Below are 20,774 nucleotides of genomic sequence, written 5' to 3'. Positions count from 1 at the left end.
AGAACCACCCAACGACGTACACATCAGTGCTAGCCACATAGCAACGCGGGCAGCGACGGTTGTCAGGTAAACAAATGGCGGGCGGTGAGGCAGCTCCTTCCGGGGGAGTTGATCCGGTTGATCCGGGCCCAATGGGGAAACTCCCCCGAAAGAGCTTAGTGGCCCGCCGTCGGTAATGCAACCAATCAGCCAGCAGCACACAAATCGTGCCCTGACCCTCTGCCCAAGCGAAAACCCGAACACTTCGATCTTGACTGTTCCGCACTTCGACAAACCAACCCGCCAAACCTCGCCGCTCACCGGGACTTTCACAATGAAGTGTTCGTATCTTTCGTCCAGACTGACTTGCGCAATTCCATGCTAACGACAATGCTATAACAGTCATGAAAGTGGGCCGTGTGGCCATCATCACCCGTGGCCGTTACGCCGGTAAGAAGGTACGACAACCGTCCCGTCCCCGCGAAAGAAGAAGAAGTAATGAAAAAGAAGAATGGAATGCCATTGGAATCATTGAGACTATATGGATATGACGGAATTTCCAGGGAATGCAAGATCAGGAAGAGAGGAAGAGAGGAAGGAAAAATGGCTGACCAGTCATGTTGAATCTTTACAGGTCGTCATTGTCCAGCCTAGCGACACTGGCTCCAAGGCGCACCCCTTCTCGTACGCCATCGTCGCCGGTATCGAGCGTTACCCCCTGAAGGTGACCCGCGGCATGGGCAAGAAGCTGGTCGACCGCCGCAGCCGCATCAAGCCCTTCATCAAGGTCGTCAACTACAACCACCTGATGCCCACCCGTTACACTCTGGAGCTCGAGGGCCTCAAGGGTGTCGTCTCGACCGACACCTTCAAGGAGGTTTCCCAGCGCGAGGACGCCAAGAAGACCATCAAGAAGGCCCTTGAGGACCGATACACCAGCGGCAAGAACCGTTGGTTCTTCACTCCTCTGCGTATGTGATACCCAGGATCTCTACCGCGACCTGCAATTCTAATGTTGATTTAGGTTTCTAAACGGTTTCCTGGGGCGTTTTGTCGTTTTGAGCGCGGTTCTAGGTGAAGGCGAGGGGCAAAAAATCATCGAGCACATTCGGTCCCTGCAAGCGCATGGGATGGAAAGACATATACCATGGCTGGAAACAGAATCGGGAATGTATCGATGAAACTCCAGTTTAACGAGGGGCGCCACTCAAGATCTGGCGCCCGTCTTGAATGAAATGGAAAATATGAATTCCTTTGATATTATTGTTGGCTCTTGTTGAATTGCTTGCACTATGAAGTGATAGTCTTCGGGGTGTATACGAACTGGTGTGGGACTACAGTGGGACGATGCCTCTCTTCGACGCCATTCCCGTTCCCATTCTAAGTTCGCTGGGACCGTGTCGTGTCGTACGTAGTTCGAGGATGTCCTACCATCCTATTCCCAGCGCATGCTTATCTCTCGATCTCCACGGAAAGATCCCAATGCATACCCATCAGCGCATGTGAATTGATTCTTTGGCGACCACAGGAATGACGAGCTTCGTCGACATGATGCTCGATCTGTTTGGTTTATTTACTCGGGGATCTCCATTCTGCGCCCCGGTCTCGGTGGTGGTGTATATATCCTTACGATGGCCTACTAACCAGGGAAGATGTGATGGCGCCGTTGCCACCTGCATGATTGTGTTTAGTGCATAAATTCGCAATGCGTCGACGTTGGACCCCAGTAGGAATCCCCGCTATCTGGCTATCTCGCTATCTCCAGCGTGGGGTCTACAGGGACGTTACGAGGCCGGAGAATTTCTCAACTTGAACTGATAGTCTTACCAGCCCCCCGTCTACAGTCCAGCACAGTATAGTTCAGCTGAAGCTCGCGATCCCAGATGATCTGCAGGGTTTGCCATTGCCACCCTCGATCGACAATTCCTTTCTGCCCAGACTGCTAGCTCATCAGATTTTTGTTTTCTTCGATCTGGAGATTGATTCGATCATTATGTACTGCTATCATCGATTTGAATGTGCATCGGCTAGAATAGTAGAATAGTAAATAGTAAATCAGACCCCGAGAGTTCTGTACTACACACACACACTCCCACTGTATTGTGTAGCAGCCGTGTCTGAAAATACTTATCCTACATCCATGGAGATGTACCCAGGAGCAGGACTAGTCAAGTCAACCGTTTCATAAGCTGCATGACACCACAACCGCCGAGTTTCGGCGAAAGAAAAAGTGAAAGAAAAAAAAAAGACCGACAAATCACCCGAACCGTCGCGCAGGACGGTCAAAAGCATAACGGGGAGGGGGGTTAAGTGTTGACAGTTGGAAAGTCAACCCCCCCACCTCTGAGGCGAACTTTTGTACGCTCAGACCAACTTCGTCCACAGGGTGGATCACATTGACCGGATGGCCTGGACTCGCGCAATCGGAGGCCCCAGTTTGCTCCGATCGGCAGGTGTCACGGCTGCCTAGAACGTCGCCAGAGGTTGATACAGTGGATGATAAGGGGCCATTTGCCAATCGTACGGGAAGAGTGGGAGAGACAAGGTTTGGTGAGACAAGTCGAGCTCGTCATATCTTGACTAAGGATCAGTGATCATATCATATACTAATGTATGAAAAGAGTATCATACAATATACAGAATATAATATAATATAAAATTAAAATTAAAAATTAAAAATTAAGTATAAAAAGAGGATACAAGAAGCGAATATAGAAAGACAGAATGATACCCCAATCACATGAAATATCAACTTCTTATCTGCGAGATGATGCGATTGGACGTGGCAATTCTACGTATCGCTATTTATTGCCTCGATATTAAGAGACGCAATGGGGGCAGTTATTCTCAGGTAGTTGAATGTGTATACGTCGAGTATAGCTAGAGCCAGGCACAGTTGCAACAGAATAACACCGTAATAGTATGATATAATATATCATTAATATATCATCAATGTATGACAATAATAATAGAATAAAACATTGAGTTCGAGCCGGACATGCGCTTGGGCCGCAGTTGCATAATGCGCAATCACATGTGATTCTTGTGTAGAAGCTCTCTTTTCCTGTTTCTTATATTCTCCCGCTCTCTCTCTCTTTCTTCTTCTTCTGCATACAATACTCTCTATCTTCGACTTGTACACACACACTCTCCTTCCTACACACTACACAGACTTGATGCCCCACGCAGAAAACATGGCTCAGCCAGTAGTCAACGGCGAGACGCCGCATTCTCAATTCCTCACTGTCCGTCCAAACCAGACCCTAACCCTACTGAAAAAAAAAAGCCTTCACTAACACCATCTCAGCATCTCACCTCCTACCCCCTCGTCTCCGACTCCATCTCCCTCTTCAAAACCAACCCCTACGGCGCCAAATCCCTCGAATACGCCGACCACGGCTACACCCGCCTCGCCAAACCCGTGCTGCCCTACTTCTCGACCCCCTACAGCTATGTCGCCCCGTACCTGGCGCGCGCCGACACCCTCGGCGACCAGGGCCTGACGCAGATCGACTCGCGCTTCCCGTTCATCAAGGAAGACACCCAGAAGCTGCGCGGTTCGCTCTACCATCGCGCGGGGTTCCCCGTGCGCTTTGCCGGCGAGGTCAAGGGCCATGTCTTTGATATCTATGGCGCCGAGTACAAGAAGTGTGGTGGGGATGGGGTCGTTGCGTCGGGTAAGGCGGTTGTGACGACTAGCCTTGTGTTGTCGCAGGAGTCGCTGGCGTGGATTAGTGCTTGGTTGCAGACGTCCCAGGAGGAGAAGGATGTGGTGAATGAGAAGGTTCACCAGTGATTAGACTGTTGTGTCTCTCTTGCCGTGGCGTTTTCATTTTTAGAGAAAATTAATTCCTCTTGTGCTTTCTTTTGCTACCTCGTACTTAATCTTGGTGATCGGCGCCGAGATACATTGCTCGCTACTTTGCAATATCCAAGACCACCAATACATTTTGGTAGAACCAGATTTAAGCAAGATAATATTTACATGCTTGTCATACTGACCTATATGCCAAAATCCACAAGAACGTATAAGAAAAACCCACGGTTATACCCGTGGACTCTCAAAGATCTACTCGATAAGCTCGCACGGGCCAATCTCGATGCGGTACAATCACTGGCCCATTCAATCGCGTCGCGTCTTCCATCGACTCACCACCGCACACCTCACCATGCCATTAGCACGCAAACGAAGAGTGAGTATTGAATTATCTCTCACTAATATCACCACACAGCTACCACCATTATTACATAAACCAAAGGTAAAGAAAAAAAAAGGCTAACTAAACCAGGCCGACCCCCCGACACCGAGTCCCCAGCCCGCCGCCGCCAAACCTCCGAACCCGAGTCCTCGGCCGGCGCCGCCTCCTCCGGCAACGAAGATGGCGGGACCGGCGCACCGACCACCACGGATGCCCTGGTCAAGAAGATGGTGCGGCTGGCGCTGGCGAGCGAGTACGCGCGGCTGACGATACGGCGCGGCGACATCAGCGCCAAGGTGCTGGGCGAGCAAGGGGTGCGGCAGTTCAAGACGGTGTTTGAGGCGGCGCAGCGCGAGTTACGGACGCGGTTTGGGATGGAGATGACGGAGTTGCCGGCGCGGGAGAAGGTGACTGTGACGCAGCGACGAGGTGAGTTCTATCTCAGTGTTCCTGCTCTGTTATACCTACACCTCTATCCCCTACTATCCGGAACACTGTTCTACTACACGACTACTACACATACTAACCGACCCCACCAGCGGCCCAAAAAGTCGAAAAACCCTCCAGCACCAACAAAGCCTGGATCGTAACCAGCACGCTCCCCCCGCCTACCGCACGCCAGCCATCCTCACGCCACCCAAAGCACCCTCCTCGGGAACCGACAGCACCTACACAGCGCTGTACACCTTCCTCATCGCCGTGATATCGCTGAACGGCGGCTCCCTCGCCGAACAGAAACTCGAGCGGTACCTGGCACGCACCAACGCCGACACCTACACGCCCATCGACCGCACAGACCGGTTACTGCAGCGGCTATGCCGCGAGGGATATCTAATCAAGACGCGGGAGATGGACGGCGGCGAGGAGGTCGTCGAGTACATGGTCGGGCCTCGGGGTAAGGTCGAGGTTGGGTCCGGGGGTGTGGCGGGGTTGGTGCGGCGGGTTTATGGTCGGGATGGTGGTGGTGATGATGATGGGACGATGGCGGAGCAGGAGATTCAGCAGGAGTTTGAGGCGCGTTTGGGGAGGAGTTTGGGGGTTGTTGGGGTGAGGAGGCAGGCTGAGGCGGAGGAGGAGGGGGTGGGAGTGCTGAGGCTGGGGCTAACGGTGGACATGAGCAGCAGCAGCGGCGTCAGTCACAGGCGCCGAGACGCTCTTCTAGACGTGCTGCTGAGGAAGAGGAGGATGAGGAGGAGTCAGATGATGAGGAGGACAGTGACTAAGTGATTTGTCTATTGTCCCTTGCGGCTTGCTCTGGTCTTGAGATGTAGTCTACAGGGATGGTAAGACTGTCTGCTCCGATGATACCCCAAATTCCATGGTTAATCTGTTGATAGCGTTGAAGATGTACAGTAGTTGATTGAACAGGATCAACTACGAAATAGATAAAGAACTAGCTTTCAACTCTCGAATGCCCGTTAGAAGAAAGACCTGCCCACAGGAAGCACATACACGTAGTTTTACTATCAATTATCTCCCAGGAACCGCGACACTATATTTCAATGATTGTACCTCGATAAGAAACCCAAACAGTCCATCGAGGATAAATACTCCCATGATAGAAATCTGCATGCCAACTAACAGAAAACCCCCACTGACTATACAGAAATTCAGAAATCCACTGCGGCCGACAAATTGCAAATACATCTTGGAACTCGGTCCATTTCTTTATCGGACATTCAGAACCATCCATAGAGCAGCTAACAAGCGACTTGTTCTTCAGGATGAGATGGGGATGAAGATGGCAATGGGAATCAGATATAGTCTTGGATACTTATTGACCGGAGCATATACAATAAAACATCAAACCGAAAATCTTGAATGGGATCCAGGTAGCCGTAAGTGTTTATATACCATAGAGTACAGCGAGGTACTTAGTCCTCATACATAGTTAGGTGGACATCTGAGTACTCCTGGGTACCATACTTCCAAAATCATCGGGCATGCAGCCCCACCACTCAGGAAAAATTCTCAAGTCCAGTACAACAGGATCACAGAATCTACGAGCTGCTCACAGTTCATCTACTACTTGAGCTACGAGTGCACAGGAAAATGACATGAGTCACGAATCTGTATGTAGAATTCAAACTACACAGCAAAGTCTAGCTCCATCCATAAAGCGTTTTTTTTGTAAGGAAAAGAATTCATCACGGCATCTCTGTGTCATGCGCAAATCCCTTATTTCTTGCCAGCCTTCTGGGCAGCCTTGGTGACCTTGCCAGTGCTGCCAGCAGACTTCTCAACGCTCTTGATGACACCGACAGCGACGGTCTGGCGCATGTCACGGACGGCGAAACGGCCCAGAGGGGGGTACTCGGTGAAGGGCTCAACGCACATGGGCTTGGAGGGAATCATCTTGACGATGGCGGCATCACCCGACTTGATGAACTTGGGAGCGTTCTCAACCGACTTACCAGTACGGCGGTCGATCTTCTCGAGGAGCTCGGAGAACTTGCAAGCAATGTGGGCAGTGTGGCAGTCCAGCACGGGGGCGTAGCCAGCGCCGACCTGACCGGGGTGGTTCAGGACGATGACCTGAGCGTTGAAGGAAGCGCAGCCAGCAGGGGGGTCGTTCTTGGAGTCACCGGCAACGTTGCCACGGCGGACCTCCTTGACGGAAACGTTCTTGACGTTGAAGCCGACGTTGTCACCGGGGAGACCCTCCTTGAGCTGCTGGTGGTGCATCTCAACGGACTTCACCTCAGTGGTGACGTTGGCAGGAGCGAAGGTAACGACCATACCGGGGCTGATGACACCAGTCTCGACACGGCCGACGGGAACAGTTCCGATACCCGAGATCTTGTAGACATCCTGGAGGGGCAGACGGAGGGGCTTGTTGGCGGGGCGGACCGGGGGCTCGATGGCGTCGATGGCCTCGAGCAGGGTCTTACCGCTCGACTTGCCGGCCTTGGTCTCCTTCTCCCAGCCCTTGTACCAGGGGCAGTTGGGGGAGGGCTCCAGCATGTTGTCACCGTTGAAGCCGGAGATGGGGACGAAGGGAACGGACTTGGGGTTGTAGCCGACCTTCTTGATGAAGTTGGAGGTCTCCTTGACAATCTCGTTGTAACGGTCCTCAGCCCACTTGCAGGTGTCCATCTTGTTCAGGGCGACGATGAGCTGGCGGACACCCAGGGTGAAGGCAAGCAGAGCGTGCTCACGGGTCTGGCCATCCTTGGAGATACCAGCCTCGAACTCACCAGTGCCGGAGGCAATGATGAGGATAGCGCAGTCAGCCTGCGAGGTACCAGTGATCATGTTCTTGATGAAGTCACGGTGACCGGGGGCATCTGTGGGAGGGGTAAGTTAGCGTGGGATCCAACATCATTAGAAGAGATAGAGTAGCTTACCAATGACAGTGACCTCATACTTGGAGGTCTGGAACTTCCAGAGGGCAATGTCGATGGTGATACCACGCTCACGCTCAGACTTGAGCTTGTCGAGCACCCAGGCGTACTTGAAGGAACCCTTGCCGAGCTCAGCAGCTTCCTATTGGATGAAGTTAGTATCCGACTCGCTTAACGCATTTTTTCACTTTTTTTTTTTTTTTTAAAAAAAACCTAGGGAAAAAAAGACATACCTTCTCGAACTTCTCAATGGTACGCTGGTCGATACCACCGCACTTGTAGATCAGGTGACCTGAGGAACAGCATGAGCACCGTGCACGCGGGGCATTGAGGGGGAGAGGCACTTACCGGTGGTGGTCGACTTGCCGGAATCGACGTGGCCGATAACGACGATGTTGATGTGAGTCTTGTCCTCCTTACCCATTGTGATGGTGTGGAGCGAATCCTTGTAGTTCTTTGGAAGCGACTAGAAGAATCTGGGGAGACTGCTCAGAGACTACGGCAGAACGCGTAGAGGTACTGAGCAAGAAGAGTCAGCGAGGATGGAAGAAAGAGAGGAAAGAAGAGAAGGAAGGAGAAAGGGGGCGGGTTATAACTCACTGATGCGGACGGGGGAGGAAAAGAAAGAGAGTTTGTGCGAGCGCGAGGAGGGGCAGCCTTTTATGGGAGGCGAGGAGGGGGGGAAGCGAGAGTCAGCGGGCTCAAGCCCTGGGGCGGTGCCGCGTTTTGATTGGTCCGTTGCCTCCCCCCACTACGCAAAATCTGCAAAGTGGGCTGTTTGGTGGGAGTACTGAGTACTTGTGTTTTGCTATGAATTATGCTGTACCAAGAAGTACTGGTGACTCGGTGGCTCATTGTTTCCCTGGTTCCCTCGCCGCGTCTCCACCGAATTTTTTTCTTTTTCTTTTTCTTCTTTTTTTTTGGCGGATTCTACTTGGCCGAAGTGTTACTGGGCCTTGCAATGGAGACATTGGGCAACAATTTCAGTCGGGTACAATCTCATGTTTGCATTGTTTTTCTTTCTTTTCTTTCTCTTCTTTTTACCTCCCTGGCTGTCTCGCTATCAATGAACCCCGCGAGGGGCAGATACCGTCACCGCCATCCTGTGGATCCACCGAGGGCAGACGCGCCCGAAAAAAAAAATAGGATATGCAGATCCAAAAAAAACCACAGATTTTTCTTTCTTTTGCCACGCTTATCGGCCCCTCTCTGAGAATTGGGATTGTTTTAAAAGTCGGGCTCTCCAGTGGGACTAGTGCAGTGTATAGTACTGAGGTAGGTATGTAGTGTATGAACCATCGAACCTTGGGAGCCTGAGGAAACAGGATGCGATGTAAACCCAAAAATAATCTGATCGGGGTATCTCAATTTCGGTATGCAAATCCAACGCCTGTACTTATACCCATGGATGGAATGTAATCCTCGATGCCTTGCGCCATTGCTTGTCCTGAACCCGCCCACTTTTCTTTCTTTCTTTTTTTTTTTTTTGCCTTTCTCTTCTTCTGCGAGTTCAATTCTCTCTCCACCGCGCGCCGCACGTAGTACACTGTCAGGTGTCAGTCCGGCTACAGGCAGCTCATGCATGTAGGAAGCAGGACATACCTTCAAGAATGTAGTCATCGGTTCGTCAGCGCTTCGAATCTGCAGCTGGAAGAAGTATGCACGGTCCCCGTTGCAGCCTTCCGCAGGGCATTGCGCTACAGGAAACACAGAATCAGTCATTGCCCCTGTAGAATAACCAGAAATGTCGGTCGAAGCTCACTGCCGACACTGTCCGCATTGGCAAACTCTTCCTTGCCGCCAAAGACATCCTCCACTTCCTTTTGTTTCATCTCCGTGTCTTCGCACCACTGGCGATCCAGGATAGACTCATATGGACAGGCCCGGCATTCGAATCGGCTGGTACCCATGGGATGTCTCGAGCTCGAATCCGCCAGGGAAATCGTGAGGGCATTGCCGCAGTGGGGACAGACTGGAAGGAGTCAGCTTGGGCCTGGAGTGGGTGGATATAGAGTCCCGTGGATTACAGACAAACCAACATCTCGATAGAACGGAGATTGTCACGTTGCCCTAGAGGAGTAGATTCTGCCACAGAGGAAGGAATTTGCTTGACCGTGAAGCATCACCAGCTTCAAAAAGATCTACGCGCGCGGCTAAGAGCGGGGGACCCGGAAAATCACATAATCCGGTGGACAACACGGGGTCATCTCGGAGCTTGGAATGCATGTCAACGGTTTGTATATACAGTCACAGTTGCTACAATTCTTGAACGACACTCCATCCTGCTACCAAGTACACTCCCCCGCACTATCGTCCGGTTACCTGCACTCTCAACCTGCACCCTAAACTCCAACTAGCTCTGACCCTTGCAGCTGAACTGCAACCGCCGCATCGCTTGGTATCTGAGAGAACCCGGCGTCGACACTTATAGATTACAATGGCAGACGACGAGGTGAGTTGCAATATCTCACTTCATGTCCAGAATGTCCATTGACAGACCCCCGCTCCAGGGCGCATCTCCCCGCGAACTGGTCGTGGAGGCATGCCGCCGAGACCAGCCACACCTAATCGAGCAAGTCCTGAATGGCATGAGCGAGAAGACCAACGAGGAAGTGGCACAGTTTTTCAACGAGGTGGCAGATGCATTGGGGAACCATGCGCTGCACATCTGCGCCTTGTACGGCAGCTGTATGTCGAGCCAATCCTGAACCTGGAGTCCCAATATTCCCACATTCCCTACGTTTTATGTTGTATGCCCTGTTCCAGCCATCTAACTCTTTTTCTCTTTTTTTTCTTTTTACAGACGACGTCATGGATGCCCTGTTCGACATCCAGTACTTCGAATGCGACCCGCTCACCCGCATGGACAAGGACACCCCACTACACATCGCCGTGCGCTACGCCAACGACAAGGACGCCGAGCTGGGCCTGGAGATGGTCAAGATGATGTGTGAGGCCGGGTGTGACCCGCGAGTACGAAACAAGCATGGCCAGAAGCCGGCGGATCTCGTTTTCAATAACATCGAGATCAAGTCGACACTCCAACAGACCGAGTATATTCTGGCCGAGGGTATTCGGGATGATGCCGAGGGAGGCTCGATACATGACAGTGCCAGCGATAGCGAGTGAGCAATGGCCCTGATTTTCTGTTTATTACTGTTGGGCTGGCTTTTTTTTTGTCCGAATGCCATTTCCTCCTCTCCTCTGGTCTGAGCGTTGGGCCCCCTCCTGTTTACGAGTTACTAGCATCTTGCGTGCACGAGTTTTAGACTTGCTCCGATCCTATTCTTTGTGCTACGATGATCATGAATGAAGTCCATTGTCCAGATTTTCTCAAGTAACAGGCGGATCATCATTTCATTCCAACGTCAACTACTCAACTACTCCTGTCTGTGAGTTATTCTGTAAGAACCACCACAAATCTCTGTCCACTCTCGAGTACCAGTAAGAGGCCTTGTTCCAAAACTTCCACTAAGATCACCCACACGGGTTATAGTCACGTCTGGCAGAGGCGGGTATAAACCCCCGTCTAACACTTGCCCAGCTTACCTAGAAAGTGTAAGAAAAGAAAGAGAAACAGGTCAGTCAGTGTCCAGTCAGGTAATTAGGAATTGATGGATGTATCCAACTTACTGACGCTGCAGTTGTCACTGGTATAGTAGCCATTGACATAGCAGTCATAGTCGGCATTGTAGTCCCAGGTGCTACATAAAGATATCAGTATTCTATCTTCTTTCTCTCCTCTTGATATCTTCTTCTTCTTCTTCTTGATATAACATACCAGTTCCCATTATAGCAATCACTCGACTTATAGCACTTAAAATACCACACCGAGTTATTCGGGAACGAATGCTTCACGGCACCACTGAACGACGGCTTCGCGCGGCACTTGACGTCGCCATCGCTGCTGATGATCTTGCACAGCTGGGTGGCGCGCTCGAAGAGGGCGCCCGGGTCAGCCGGGCTGGCGCCGGGGAGACGCGGTGCTTCTTCCTCGGGGATAGGGCTGGCGGTGATGGCCAGCGGGATGGCCAGGGCGAGCAGAGCGGGGATGAAACGCATGTTGAGGTTTGGAGTATAAAAGGAAGAAAGTAAGAGATTTGTTGTAGATTGAGTCGATTGCTTTGGATTGAGGTACTGGGTCTGAGATGGATCAGAGCTGGGGAGACATGCTCATACTTATAGGTTTCTTACTGATGCTGTTGGCTCGATCTCGTTGGTAATTCCAGACATTGTCACTGTTGTCCACATTTTTTTTGGCTCTGGGCCTGTATACGAAGTGGCTTTTTCTCGCTGGTTCTCGGTCTGCACGCCGCGGCGCGAAGATGGAGCCATCGTGACTTGGATAGGAACAGATGGGATGACCGAGCAAATAGTTGCGGGGAGCTCAAGTCCCTGTAGATTGGCGCGGACGAAGAGCATCACAGAAACAGTTAGGTTCTCTCACGCCTATACAATACGAGGTTACATTGCAGAGCGCGAACACCCTCGCTAACACGCCAGGAAAAATCTGGGGGAGGGAGTCTCGGGGGCTTGCTGCATGGGGCATAAACCGAGGAAGCTAATCTCAGCTGGATCTGGTGCTTATCTGAGGGATTTTCAGGGACTGAGTTCGAGGCTGTGGTAAAGTTGGAGTGATTTGGCTAGTTTTGGACCGCGCAATGGTAGTGATCTAGATCAGATATATATAGTGCAGATGAATAGTCTCCCCAGCGTAGCTTATATTTTCCGGTTGACAGAAACAATATCGAGATTACAAGATTGTATTTATCCTAAACCAACTACAATAAAACCAGCTCAAAGCCACCGAGGAACAGAGTCACCTCGTTCACCCATACAAAGCGGGGTTAGGGCTAGATTCAGACCAAGACGCGTGTGGCGCGAGGAATCACCGAGGTCCGCAAGAACAGAAACCAAAGCCAAGAGTATACAAGGAGAGAGTGGAGCTTCAATGGGTTGTTTGTGCCGTAAGAAGATTGATCAGTGGGAATATTGTCTCTTATGTCTATCTACTGGTATACTGGTATGAAATGGGACACTAGCTCTGTGAGTGAAGCCATTGTATATACTTCCGATGTAGAAATTTGACCCAATGGTTAGTTTCTTTGTGAGTCTTCCATGTCAAATCTCTGCCAATAGCCCTGCATAGTAGCCACTAAGTATCACATCTCGCTGCATCAGTGGCGGCTACTATGGCTGGGCTCGCTCGTGTTCGCTCTATGCCATCCGTTTGGGTAGCATCCATGCGTTATCACATCTGGGTAAACAAATCTATATAGGTCCGGAAGTGGCTGGCTGCAGACGCACTACCGCCAGATCTACACCAACAGGTAGTATCCATGTATTTTATACACTCAACCCTCAAATACCACCTGTAATCACCATCACTCCCACCCATTTTCAAGCTGCCGCCGATACTCCGCAATCATTTCCGCAGAAATGTTACTCCCACCACAAACAACCACCACAACGCGACTCTCCGGCCCAAAGCCAGGAAGAACCTCAGCCAGCTTGCCCCCAATGGCAACCTCGACACTAATCCCACACGCCAGCTCAACCTCCAGTCGTGCCTCATCCGCCAGCCGCAGAATACCCTTCGCAGCCTCGGCGTCCGACCCCACAACGCTCGTCACCTGCACTCCCGGCGGAGGCGATGTTGCATTCACAAAGGCCTGCCGCGCCACGCACAAAGCGCCAAGTGCGTTGGCCTGCGAGGTAATAGCGGACAGTGACTGGAGCTCACCCGCGTGCAGCGAATGAGCTAGGGAGTGGGCGCCTTGAGTTTCCGCAGCTAGAATATGCACCTTGTTTTCTGGTGCATGTTCCGAAGAAACAGATGATGAGGAAGACTGCAGGCACTTGGTCGTGCCCTCGACAATCCCATTGAAGAGCCCACCCCCGCCGACGCTGCACACAATCGCATCGGCCGGAAACACAGAAGAAGACTCCGAAGACGGCCGAGGCGGCAACTGTGCCGCAATCTCCTCAACCATCGTCGCAGCTCCAGCCCAGACACGCGGGTCATCAAAGGGCGGGACATAGACGTTGACCGTGTTAGTAGTAGCATTGCCGGCATCATCGGCCGTCCCCTCCTGCGGTCGATCAATATACGTCTTGCGCAAGAACGTATCCGCCTCGAACCAGCTCGCCCCTTGTTGAATCACAGCCGTCGCGCCCGCAGCTTGCAGCTTGGAAATCATGAACGGCTTCGTACTGTGCGGGACGACCACTGTACACGGGCAGCCGAGATCGCGGGCTGCATGCACGGCGGCCAGGCCGGCGTTGCCACCGGACGAGATGAAGAAATGCACGTTTTTGCCGGCGTTGGCGGGGTCTTTCAGGGTCGAGAGAATGAGGTTGCCGATTCCTCTGGTAAAACATGTTAGTATGTTGGGAGTAAAGTAAGTAGGTAGGTGGTGTCAGGGTGTGGGATCTTTTTCTTACCGCGATTTAAACGAGCCGGATGGCTGGAGGAGTTCCAGTTTTAAGAAGACTCTGCTGCCATGTTCCAATCGCTTGTCAGTATTATTTTGTTGCAGTGTACCGTCATGTTCTACTTCCACCAGATATGGACCGTGGGTAGTCTCACCATCCTGCTTGCTGCGACAGCGTCGCCGATTCAATGAGCGGTGTCTCGATCCACGGCCTTTTCGTGCCATTGCGGGATCCCATTGTGTCGACAGAAACAGTGAAATATTCAGAAAGGAAATACCGAGAGCCTGAGATGTCTTCTTGTCGTCTTCTGTTGGTTTCTTTAGCGCGAGCCCCGCAGCGGGAATGTTGGAATCTTCGGGAATGGGGATTCCCGACGTTGCTAGTATAGTGTAAGGCATACTTATACTTTCCTGCAATGGATGGTCACATCTAGGGAATACAATACATCTGGTTGGATATCTAGTCAACAAACACGCAAAATCTAAATCCCTAGATACAATCGAGCACCAGATCAACTCCTGATCGAACCCGAAATTTTTGTGGTTGCCAAGTCTCCAAGAGAATACAAAAACATAGAAAAGAGAACACACCCTTGGACTTCTTACTGAGAGTTGGCCTTGCCAGCCAGCAGGTTCAATGCACTGCCCGCCAAGATGAACCCGCACTGGTCCTTGCTAAGGGTGTGCTGGACCGGGATCTCAAAGGACTCGCCGGTCTTGTGCTTGGTGACGCGGAGCTTCACTTCGCCCTGGCCACCGGCCTTGAGGACGTCGTAAAGACCAACAGTGTCGACGCGATCACAGGCGTCGATGCGGTCGTAGTCCTCGCGGTTGGCAAACGTCAGAGGCACCACACCCTGCTTCTTCAGGTTGGTCTCGTGGATACGGGCGAAGCTCTTGGTGACAATCACCCGGCCGCCCAGGTATCGGGGCTGCAGCGCGGCGTGTTCGCGCGCGGAGCCCTCGCCGTAGTTGTCCTCGGCGACGACCAGCCACTCGCGGCCGCTGCCCTTCCACTGCTCGGCGAGTTCGGGGATCGAGTGCGACGCACCGTTTTCGTCATAGGCCACATTAGTCTCGCCGGTGGCCGCGTTGACGGCCCCGATCAGCGTGTTCGCCGAGATGTTGGGCAGGTGGCCCTTGTACTTCAGCCAGGGACCGGCCGCAGAAATTGTGTCCGTCGTACACTGGCCCTTGACTTTGTACAGCACCTGCAGGCCCGACAGATCGCCCCGAGGGAACGGAGCGAACGGCTCCAACAGTGCCAGGCGGTCCGATGTCGGCGACACAATCACGTCGCAGCTGGCGTCCGGAACAGCGGCCGTGGGCTGAAACTTGGGGTTGCCAGCCTCGAAGCCAGCGCCGGGCAATTGGGAGCCATGAGGCGGCTGGAACTGGAAGGTCTCACCATTGGGGGTGGGCAGAGAATCGGTCATAGGGTTGAAGGTGGTGCTCCCAGAGTAAGCAAGGGCTGTGACGACCTCGGGAGAAGCTAAGAAGTTCATGGTGCGGCGGTTACCGTCGTTGCGGCCGGGGAAGTTGCGGTTGTACGAGGTAAAAATGGCGTTGTCTTCGCCCTTGGGAACGCCGTCAGTGCGCTTCCACTGGCCAATGCAGGGCCCACAGGCGTTGGCCAGCACAGTGCCACCGGCTTCCGAGAAAGTGTTGAGGGTCTGGTCGCGGTCAAGGGTAGCCCGGATCTGCTCGCTACCAGGGGTGATGAAGAAATCAGCCTTGGGCTTGAGCCCTGCAGCCGAGGCCTGCTTGACCAGATGTTCCGCCCGGGTCATGTCCTCATACGAGGAGTTGGTGCAGCTACCGATGAGACCCGCCCCGAAAGTCTCGGGCCATTGCTTCTCGCGCACAGTGTCGGCAAACTTCGATAGCGGAACCGAGAAGTCGGGCGTAAACGGCCCGTTAATGTGTGGCTCCAGCTTCGACAGGTCGATCGTGATCAGCTGGTCATACTCGGCCTTGGTGTCGGCACGCAGCAGGTTTTGCGGACCCGAGGAGGCAATCTCTGCGGCGGCCTCGGCGACGTGGCCACGGTGCGTGGCCTGCAGGTACGGCACCATTTTCGGTGAGAACGGGAAGACCGAAGTGGTGGCACCCACCTCGGCACCCATGTTGCAGCAGGTTGCCATGCCTGTGCAACTCAGCGTTTCCACACCCGGTCCGTGGTATTCAATGACAAACCCTGTGCCACCGCGGACAGTCAGCTGGCCAGCGAGGTTCAGGATAATATCCTTGGGCGACGCCCAGCCGCTCAATTGGCCTTCCAGTCGCACACCCAGGACGCGCGGTGCCTTCAGCTCCCACGGGGCATCGACGAGCGCATCGACAGCGTCCGCGCCACCCACACCAATCGCAATCGCACCCAGACCACCTCCGTTGGGGGTGTGGCTGTCGGTACCCAGCATCATCAGTCCGGGAGCGGCATAGTTCTCCAGTACGCTCTGGTGAATGATGCCCGCACCGGGGGGCCAAAACTCAATACCATAGCGCTTCGCCGCACTCTCGAGGAAATCAAACACCTCGCTGTTGCCCTTTATCGACTCCGGTAGATCAGTGTCGGCACCGCGCTCTCCAACAATCATGTGGTCGCAGTGAATGCTGGCAGGAACCGCGGTCGACGGCAGACCGCATGACATAAATTGCAGGAGAGCCATCTGCGCCGAGGCATCCTGCATGGCCACACGGTCGGGCTTCAGCTTTAGATTGGCCGTGCCCCGAATATCGCGGCCATTGTTGGTGCCGGTGAGCAGCGAGTCCTCCGGGTTGGCCAGGTGCGCGTAAAAGATCTTCTCGGCCAGGGTGAGGGCGCGCTCAGAGCCCAGGACTTTACGGACCTGCTCGAGGTTGCGGACGATCTTGGGATACGGCGGCATGCGCGACGACGAAGCCTCGGTGGCCAAGCCACGGGTCAAGGGTCGGGACAGGCGTGCTGCCAGCTACACCGACGAGTCAGTTTGCATTCGAGTCATTGATGGGAAAAAACTTTGCTACTCACCCCGCGAGAGGCAGCCCGCTGCCAAACAAGCTGGCTCACCATTCTCAACCTCGTTTATGAAGTGGAAACTGGGGAAAGAAAAGAGTTAATAATGAAATCGGTGTGAGAGCCCGTTTTTTCGGGTGTCAGGCTGGTTATTTACCTCGGTCCTGATTGGCCCGTTGATCCGCCGATGTCGGGTCTTTTTAGATCGGTGGAATTCGCCAGACAGAATGAAGAGGAGTAGGAGGAATGGAAATAATTGATATTGATTGCTATATTGCAAGATATGACAATTTAATAGTCACAAGCGGAACTTCCAAAATCATCAATTCGATATCAGGTTACCTACAGGGACCAAAAGGCCCGTAATTGGACCATATCAACGCCAGGGATTATCTGAATCAAACAAAATCGAGCATTAGGTAGATCTCGGACCACAGTCACAGATCACTGTAAGTCGAGGACACCAAATGGCCAGTCCTTCATGGACACAAGTAGAAATAACACAAGATAGAAAACAGAGAGATGCACACAGATGTCTCTAAGACCGCTCTTCATCGTCAACCACGGCGGCGCGCAGCTCCCAGACCAAGTCGTAGCATTCGGCGAGCAGGGCATTGACGCTTCCCTGTCCTTCTGGAATGTCTGGGCCCACGTAGAACTTGCCATCGACTCGCATGTTGTCAATCGAGTTGAGCTGCTCTGGTCAGCGCACACGAAACAAAGATGTTGATCACTTCACACATACCTTCATGCTATAGGGGTACAGTTCGCGTGAATTCGAGACACCACCGGATTCCTTGACTTCAATCAAACACCGCCGAAGGGTCTGAAGCTGGTTGTGAACGGGCAGCAAGGCTTCCGAGACAGGCTCAGAAGATATCAAAAGCGCATAAATGTATGCATAGCTGCGTCGAATGAGATAAAGCAAGGTCTGCCAGAAAACCAGTAAGTAAGAGACTGCGATAGAAGGATGTTGGCACATGAGAAATTCCTACCCGCTGCGCATGAAGGTCCGCTGGCTGTCCCTCTGCATCAACAAAGTTTCCGTTCACTCGAGCCTCATCGATTCGGTCGAGTCTTCGTTGGTACCCGAAGAGATCTGTTTCGCGCAGCGACCAAGCTTGTGTCACAGACAACCGGTCCAATTGGTTGCGGATTTCCAACAGTCGCTCGTACTGCTCTCGGAATCTTTCATCAATCTTGCCCTCCCTATAATCCAGATCAGCGAATGACAATCTCTTGGTAAATTTTCAGAAAATCGTACCGCTCGAGTACAATCTCAGTCCACTTCCAACATCGTTGAATCAGAGACTTGAGATCGTCTTGCCCCGCCAGAATGTTGCCATCGGCATCCACGAAATTGCCATCTTTTTGCGACTTCTCGATCTTCTTCAATTGCTCCCGAAGACCGTTCACTTCCGTGGCCGAGAACTGGTACCGCGAGGAAATAGTTAGCAGACGAACGGCACAGCTCATAAATGCATGTATTCGCACCTTTGAACGAGTATTGACGGCGGAAGTAGACCGCAGAATTGAAACCAGGGTTTCATGCGTCTGTACTAAACCTGGAGCCAAGGCTGCCAGTTCCTTTTGCAGCTTGTCCAATGAAAGCTGGCACTGTTCCAATCGGCTCTCTAAGAATGTGAGCAAAGCCGGAGAATAGGTGTCGCGACCCCGTTCGAGGGTTTCTCGCATTGACTGGAGCGTCTTCGTAATTGAGTTCAAGTCTTTCGCGCTAAAGAACCCAGCTTCTTCAAGATGGTCAAGGAGACGCTAAAGAGGTTAGTATAATGAACTTGAAAGTACGGAAAATGATATACCTGGACTGTGGTCGCCAACGAGTATCTAGAAGGGGGTTAGCCACAAGAACACGGAATGATAGTGGGGTAAATGAGCGAGCGACAGACACTGCGGGAGCTTCATTGTTCCGTCCAACAGTCAAAAACAGTAGAGAAATCAACTGGAAGCAGTCGTCCAAGACATAGTCCACTAAAGTATTCAATTTCAGCGATATTCCACCAAATTATGTACTGCCCACTTCACTCACGTCGATTGTGTATCAAGCGGCGGTCCTGCTCTTTGCGAGCGGAATTGAGCTTCTCCACTTCACCGTTCACCTCTTCATACAGTGGAAGAACATCGCGGGACTTGATATAGGAGGATTTATCCTGTTTCAAAAGCAGGAGGGCGTCGCGGGTTCGGAGCAGGCGTTCGAGAATGGGCTGCTCGCGCGGATCCAGCGGGACCGGGATGGCGGGGGACTCCATGGCCGAAGAGTTGGCGGAGTGGCCAGAGAGTGAGTAGATAGGATAATCAGCAGTTAGCGACAGAGAATAACTCTGAAGGTCGAGAATAAAGAGGAAGGTTTGGAACTTGCGGGATACTCGAACCCCACGGGATGTGATGTCAGGTCTGGACTGATTGGCGATAGCGAGAGATACGGCAGATACGGTCGGGGTTACTACGGGATTAGGTCATCGTCCCGTTTTGGGACTAGTGGCCAACAGTCACGCTAATCCTGATTGAGCCAAGCCCTAAGCGAGGGCTTTTTCCCACACACCCGCGGTTGCCCTGTTCGGGTAGGCTTAGGTACTTCCCATCTCTTCACTTTTTCCCTTCCCATCCCCAATCCTCTTCAAGACACCCATCAACACCACCCGACACCATGTCTACCGCCGAGCTCGCCTGCTCTTACGCCGCCCTCATCCTCGCCGATGACGGCGTTGAGGTCACCGTACGTATCTTGGTTTTATTGTTGGTTGGGATTGCGGCGGGGGTCGAAGATATCGCGAAGAATTTCCCATGGGATATACTGTGGGATATTTGATCGCTTTGATCGTAGAGGAGGACCAGATCGCAATCGCAATGCCTGCAAATATGTGCGAGTCTTGAGCTAACTGCGAATCTTCAATACAGGCCGACAAGCTCCAGACCCTCCTGGGTGCCGCCAAGGTGCAGGAGGTTGAGCCCATCTGGACCTCGATCTTCGCCAAGGTAATTATTTGAGCCTTTCCCGTCGTCTGTGTGCGGCGTTGTCTTTTTGCGACATCCGAATACGGTCGATTCAAGTTCGGTGACTTATGTTTGTCTTTGCAGGCTCTCGAGGGCAAGGACATCAAGGAGCTCCTGACCAACGTCGGCTCCGGTGGCCCTGCCGCCCCCGCCGCCGCTGGCGGTGCTGCCGACGCCCCCGCCGAGGCCGCCAAGGAGGAGAAGAAGGAGGAGGGTAAGTTGAAAACTGGTGATCCAACGCACACAATAACATAGGTGACTAACTTCGGTTACAGAGAAGGAGGAGTCCGACGAGGACATGGGCTTCGGTCTGTTCGACTAAGCGTATGCACCATACCGAAATTGAACTCATTTTCCTTTTTCTTTTTCCCTCGCCTCTTTTCCCGCTGCCGCCCGCCGGCTACCTCGACGATTCTCTCTTGTACTCGATACTCCACGACCCCCACTACGAAGCCCTAAATTCGGGGAAGGAAAAAAAGAAAATAGCAAAAGATTTCAAACGGACAAGGACATTCAATGGAGACTGGGTGCTCGGGATGCTTCCGTCTTGCTCAGTGACGGAGGTAGACTCGATCGGTGGCCGCTGCGATACCGAAACTAGTGTTGCTTCCAGGATTATAGGGGAATTGAAGAATGACGTTTGGCACAACCTCTGATTTGTCTTGGACGGAGATCTCTCAAGAGGCTTTGTCTGGCAGGTAGATGTATGATGTGTTCTTGCCCTGGGATCAACTAGCCTAGCTTTGCCATGTCATGTCTGATGCGACCATGCGCAAGTGAAAACTGCCCTGTATTCCGGTGTGGGTACCGT

At 52.6% G+C, this 20,774-nt stretch overlaps 11 protein-coding genes across 11 annotated transcripts; 5 read left to right on the top strand and 6 right to left on the bottom strand.

The window, feature by feature from the left end:
• Positions 1–175: 175 nt before the first annotated feature.
• On the top strand, positions 176–1,011 carry NUU61_008999 (60S ribosomal eL27 domain-containing protein; the record flags this gene model as incomplete). Its single annotated transcript, XM_056659524.1, has 4 exons — positions 176–320; positions 382–437; positions 614–950; positions 1,004–1,011. The coding sequence occupies 4 exons, from the start codon at positions 176–178 to the stop codon at positions 1,009–1,011; spliced, it is 546 nt and encodes a 181-aa protein (XP_056507817.1).
• A 2,144-nt stretch (positions 1,012–3,155) lies between these two features.
• NUU61_008998 (putative pathogenesis associated protein Cap20) lies at positions 3,156–3,775 on the top strand (the record flags this gene model as incomplete). Its single annotated transcript, XM_056659523.1, has 2 exons — positions 3,156–3,224; positions 3,287–3,775. 2 exons carry the CDS (start codon positions 3,156–3,158, stop codon positions 3,773–3,775), a joined length of 558 nt encoding a protein of 185 aa, XP_056507816.1.
• Positions 3,776–3,985: 210 nt separating this feature from the next.
• Positions 3,986–5,401, top strand: NUU61_008997 (MAGE domain-containing protein; the record flags this gene model as incomplete). Its single annotated transcript, XM_056659522.1, has 4 exons — positions 3,986–4,172; positions 4,269–4,635; positions 4,718–5,258; positions 5,300–5,401. 4 exons carry the CDS (start codon positions 3,986–3,988, stop codon positions 5,399–5,401), a joined length of 1,197 nt encoding a protein of 398 aa, XP_056507815.1.
• A 955-nt stretch (positions 5,402–6,356) lies between these two features.
• NUU61_008996 (translation elongation factor EF-1 alpha) lies at positions 6,357–7,946 on the bottom strand (the record flags this gene model as incomplete). The annotated part of the gene is made up of 4 exons (XM_056659521.1): positions 6,357–7,465; positions 7,526–7,664; positions 7,756–7,814; positions 7,871–7,946. The coding sequence occupies 4 exons, from the start codon at positions 7,944–7,946 to the stop codon at positions 6,357–6,359; spliced, it is 1,383 nt and encodes a 460-aa protein (XP_056507814.1).
• A 1,086-nt stretch (positions 7,947–9,032) lies between these two features.
• NUU61_008995 (DNA-directed RNA polymerase III core subunit RPC11) lies at positions 9,033–9,563 on the bottom strand (the record flags this gene model as incomplete). The annotated part of the gene is made up of 4 exons (XM_056659520.1): positions 9,033–9,068; positions 9,125–9,219; positions 9,285–9,494; positions 9,554–9,563. 4 exons carry the CDS (start codon positions 9,561–9,563, stop codon positions 9,033–9,035), a joined length of 351 nt encoding a protein of 116 aa, XP_056507813.1.
• Positions 9,564–9,959: 396 nt separating this feature from the next.
• Positions 9,960–10,651, top strand: NUU61_008994 (ankyrin repeat-containing protein ANK1; the record flags this gene model as incomplete). Its single annotated transcript, XM_056659519.1, has 3 exons — positions 9,960–9,974; positions 10,033–10,210; positions 10,326–10,651. 3 exons carry the CDS (start codon positions 9,960–9,962, stop codon positions 10,649–10,651), a joined length of 519 nt encoding a protein of 172 aa, XP_056507812.1.
• Positions 10,652–11,126: 475 nt separating this feature from the next.
• Positions 11,127–11,584, bottom strand: NUU61_008993 (uncharacterized protein; the record flags this gene model as incomplete). Its single annotated transcript, XM_056659518.1, has 2 exons — positions 11,127–11,226; positions 11,304–11,584. The coding sequence occupies 2 exons, from the start codon at positions 11,582–11,584 to the stop codon at positions 11,127–11,129; spliced, it is 381 nt and encodes a 126-aa protein (XP_056507811.1).
• A 1,322-nt stretch (positions 11,585–12,906) lies between these two features.
• On the bottom strand, positions 12,907–14,355 carry NUU61_008992 (putative L-serine dehydratase; the record flags this gene model as incomplete). Its single annotated transcript, XM_056659517.1, has 2 exons — positions 12,907–13,891; positions 13,967–14,355. The coding sequence occupies 2 exons, from the start codon at positions 14,353–14,355 to the stop codon at positions 12,907–12,909; spliced, it is 1,374 nt and encodes a 457-aa protein (XP_056507810.1).
• A 203-nt stretch (positions 14,356–14,558) lies between these two features.
• NUU61_008991 (aconitate hydratase ACO2) lies at positions 14,559–17,008 on the bottom strand (the record flags this gene model as incomplete). Its single annotated transcript, XM_056659516.1, has 2 exons — positions 14,559–16,907; positions 16,967–17,008. 2 exons carry the CDS (start codon positions 17,006–17,008, stop codon positions 14,559–14,561), a joined length of 2,391 nt encoding a protein of 796 aa, XP_056507809.1.
• A 481-nt stretch (positions 17,009–17,489) lies between these two features.
• Positions 17,490–19,218, bottom strand: NUU61_008990 (uncharacterized protein; the record flags this gene model as incomplete). Its single annotated transcript, XM_056659515.1, has 8 exons — positions 17,490–17,645; positions 17,697–17,882; positions 17,947–18,160; positions 18,216–18,382; positions 18,446–18,724; positions 18,772–18,796; positions 18,859–18,940; positions 18,999–19,218. The coding sequence occupies 8 exons, from the start codon at positions 19,216–19,218 to the stop codon at positions 17,490–17,492; spliced, it is 1,329 nt and encodes a 442-aa protein (XP_056507808.1).
• Positions 19,219–19,616: 398 nt separating this feature from the next.
• rpp1 (ribosomal protein P1) lies at positions 19,617–20,285 on the top strand (the record flags this gene model as incomplete). The annotated part of the gene is made up of 4 exons (XM_056659514.1): positions 19,617–19,685; positions 19,868–19,945; positions 20,048–20,177; positions 20,239–20,285. The coding sequence occupies 4 exons, from the start codon at positions 19,617–19,619 to the stop codon at positions 20,283–20,285; spliced, it is 324 nt and encodes a 107-aa protein (XP_056507807.1).
• Positions 20,286–20,774: the final 489 nt, after the last annotated feature.

Source organism: Penicillium alfredii, assembly GCF_028826965.1.
Source record: "Penicillium alfredii strain IBT 34128 chromosome Unknown utg000011l_segment0_segment0, whole genome shotgun sequence".
NCBI classification, from domain to species: Eukaryota; Fungi; Ascomycota; class Eurotiomycetes; order Eurotiales; family Aspergillaceae; genus Penicillium; species Penicillium alfredii.
The sequence above is the reverse complement of the archived record's forward strand: the minus strand, read 5'-3'. Positions and strand labels throughout refer to the sequence as shown.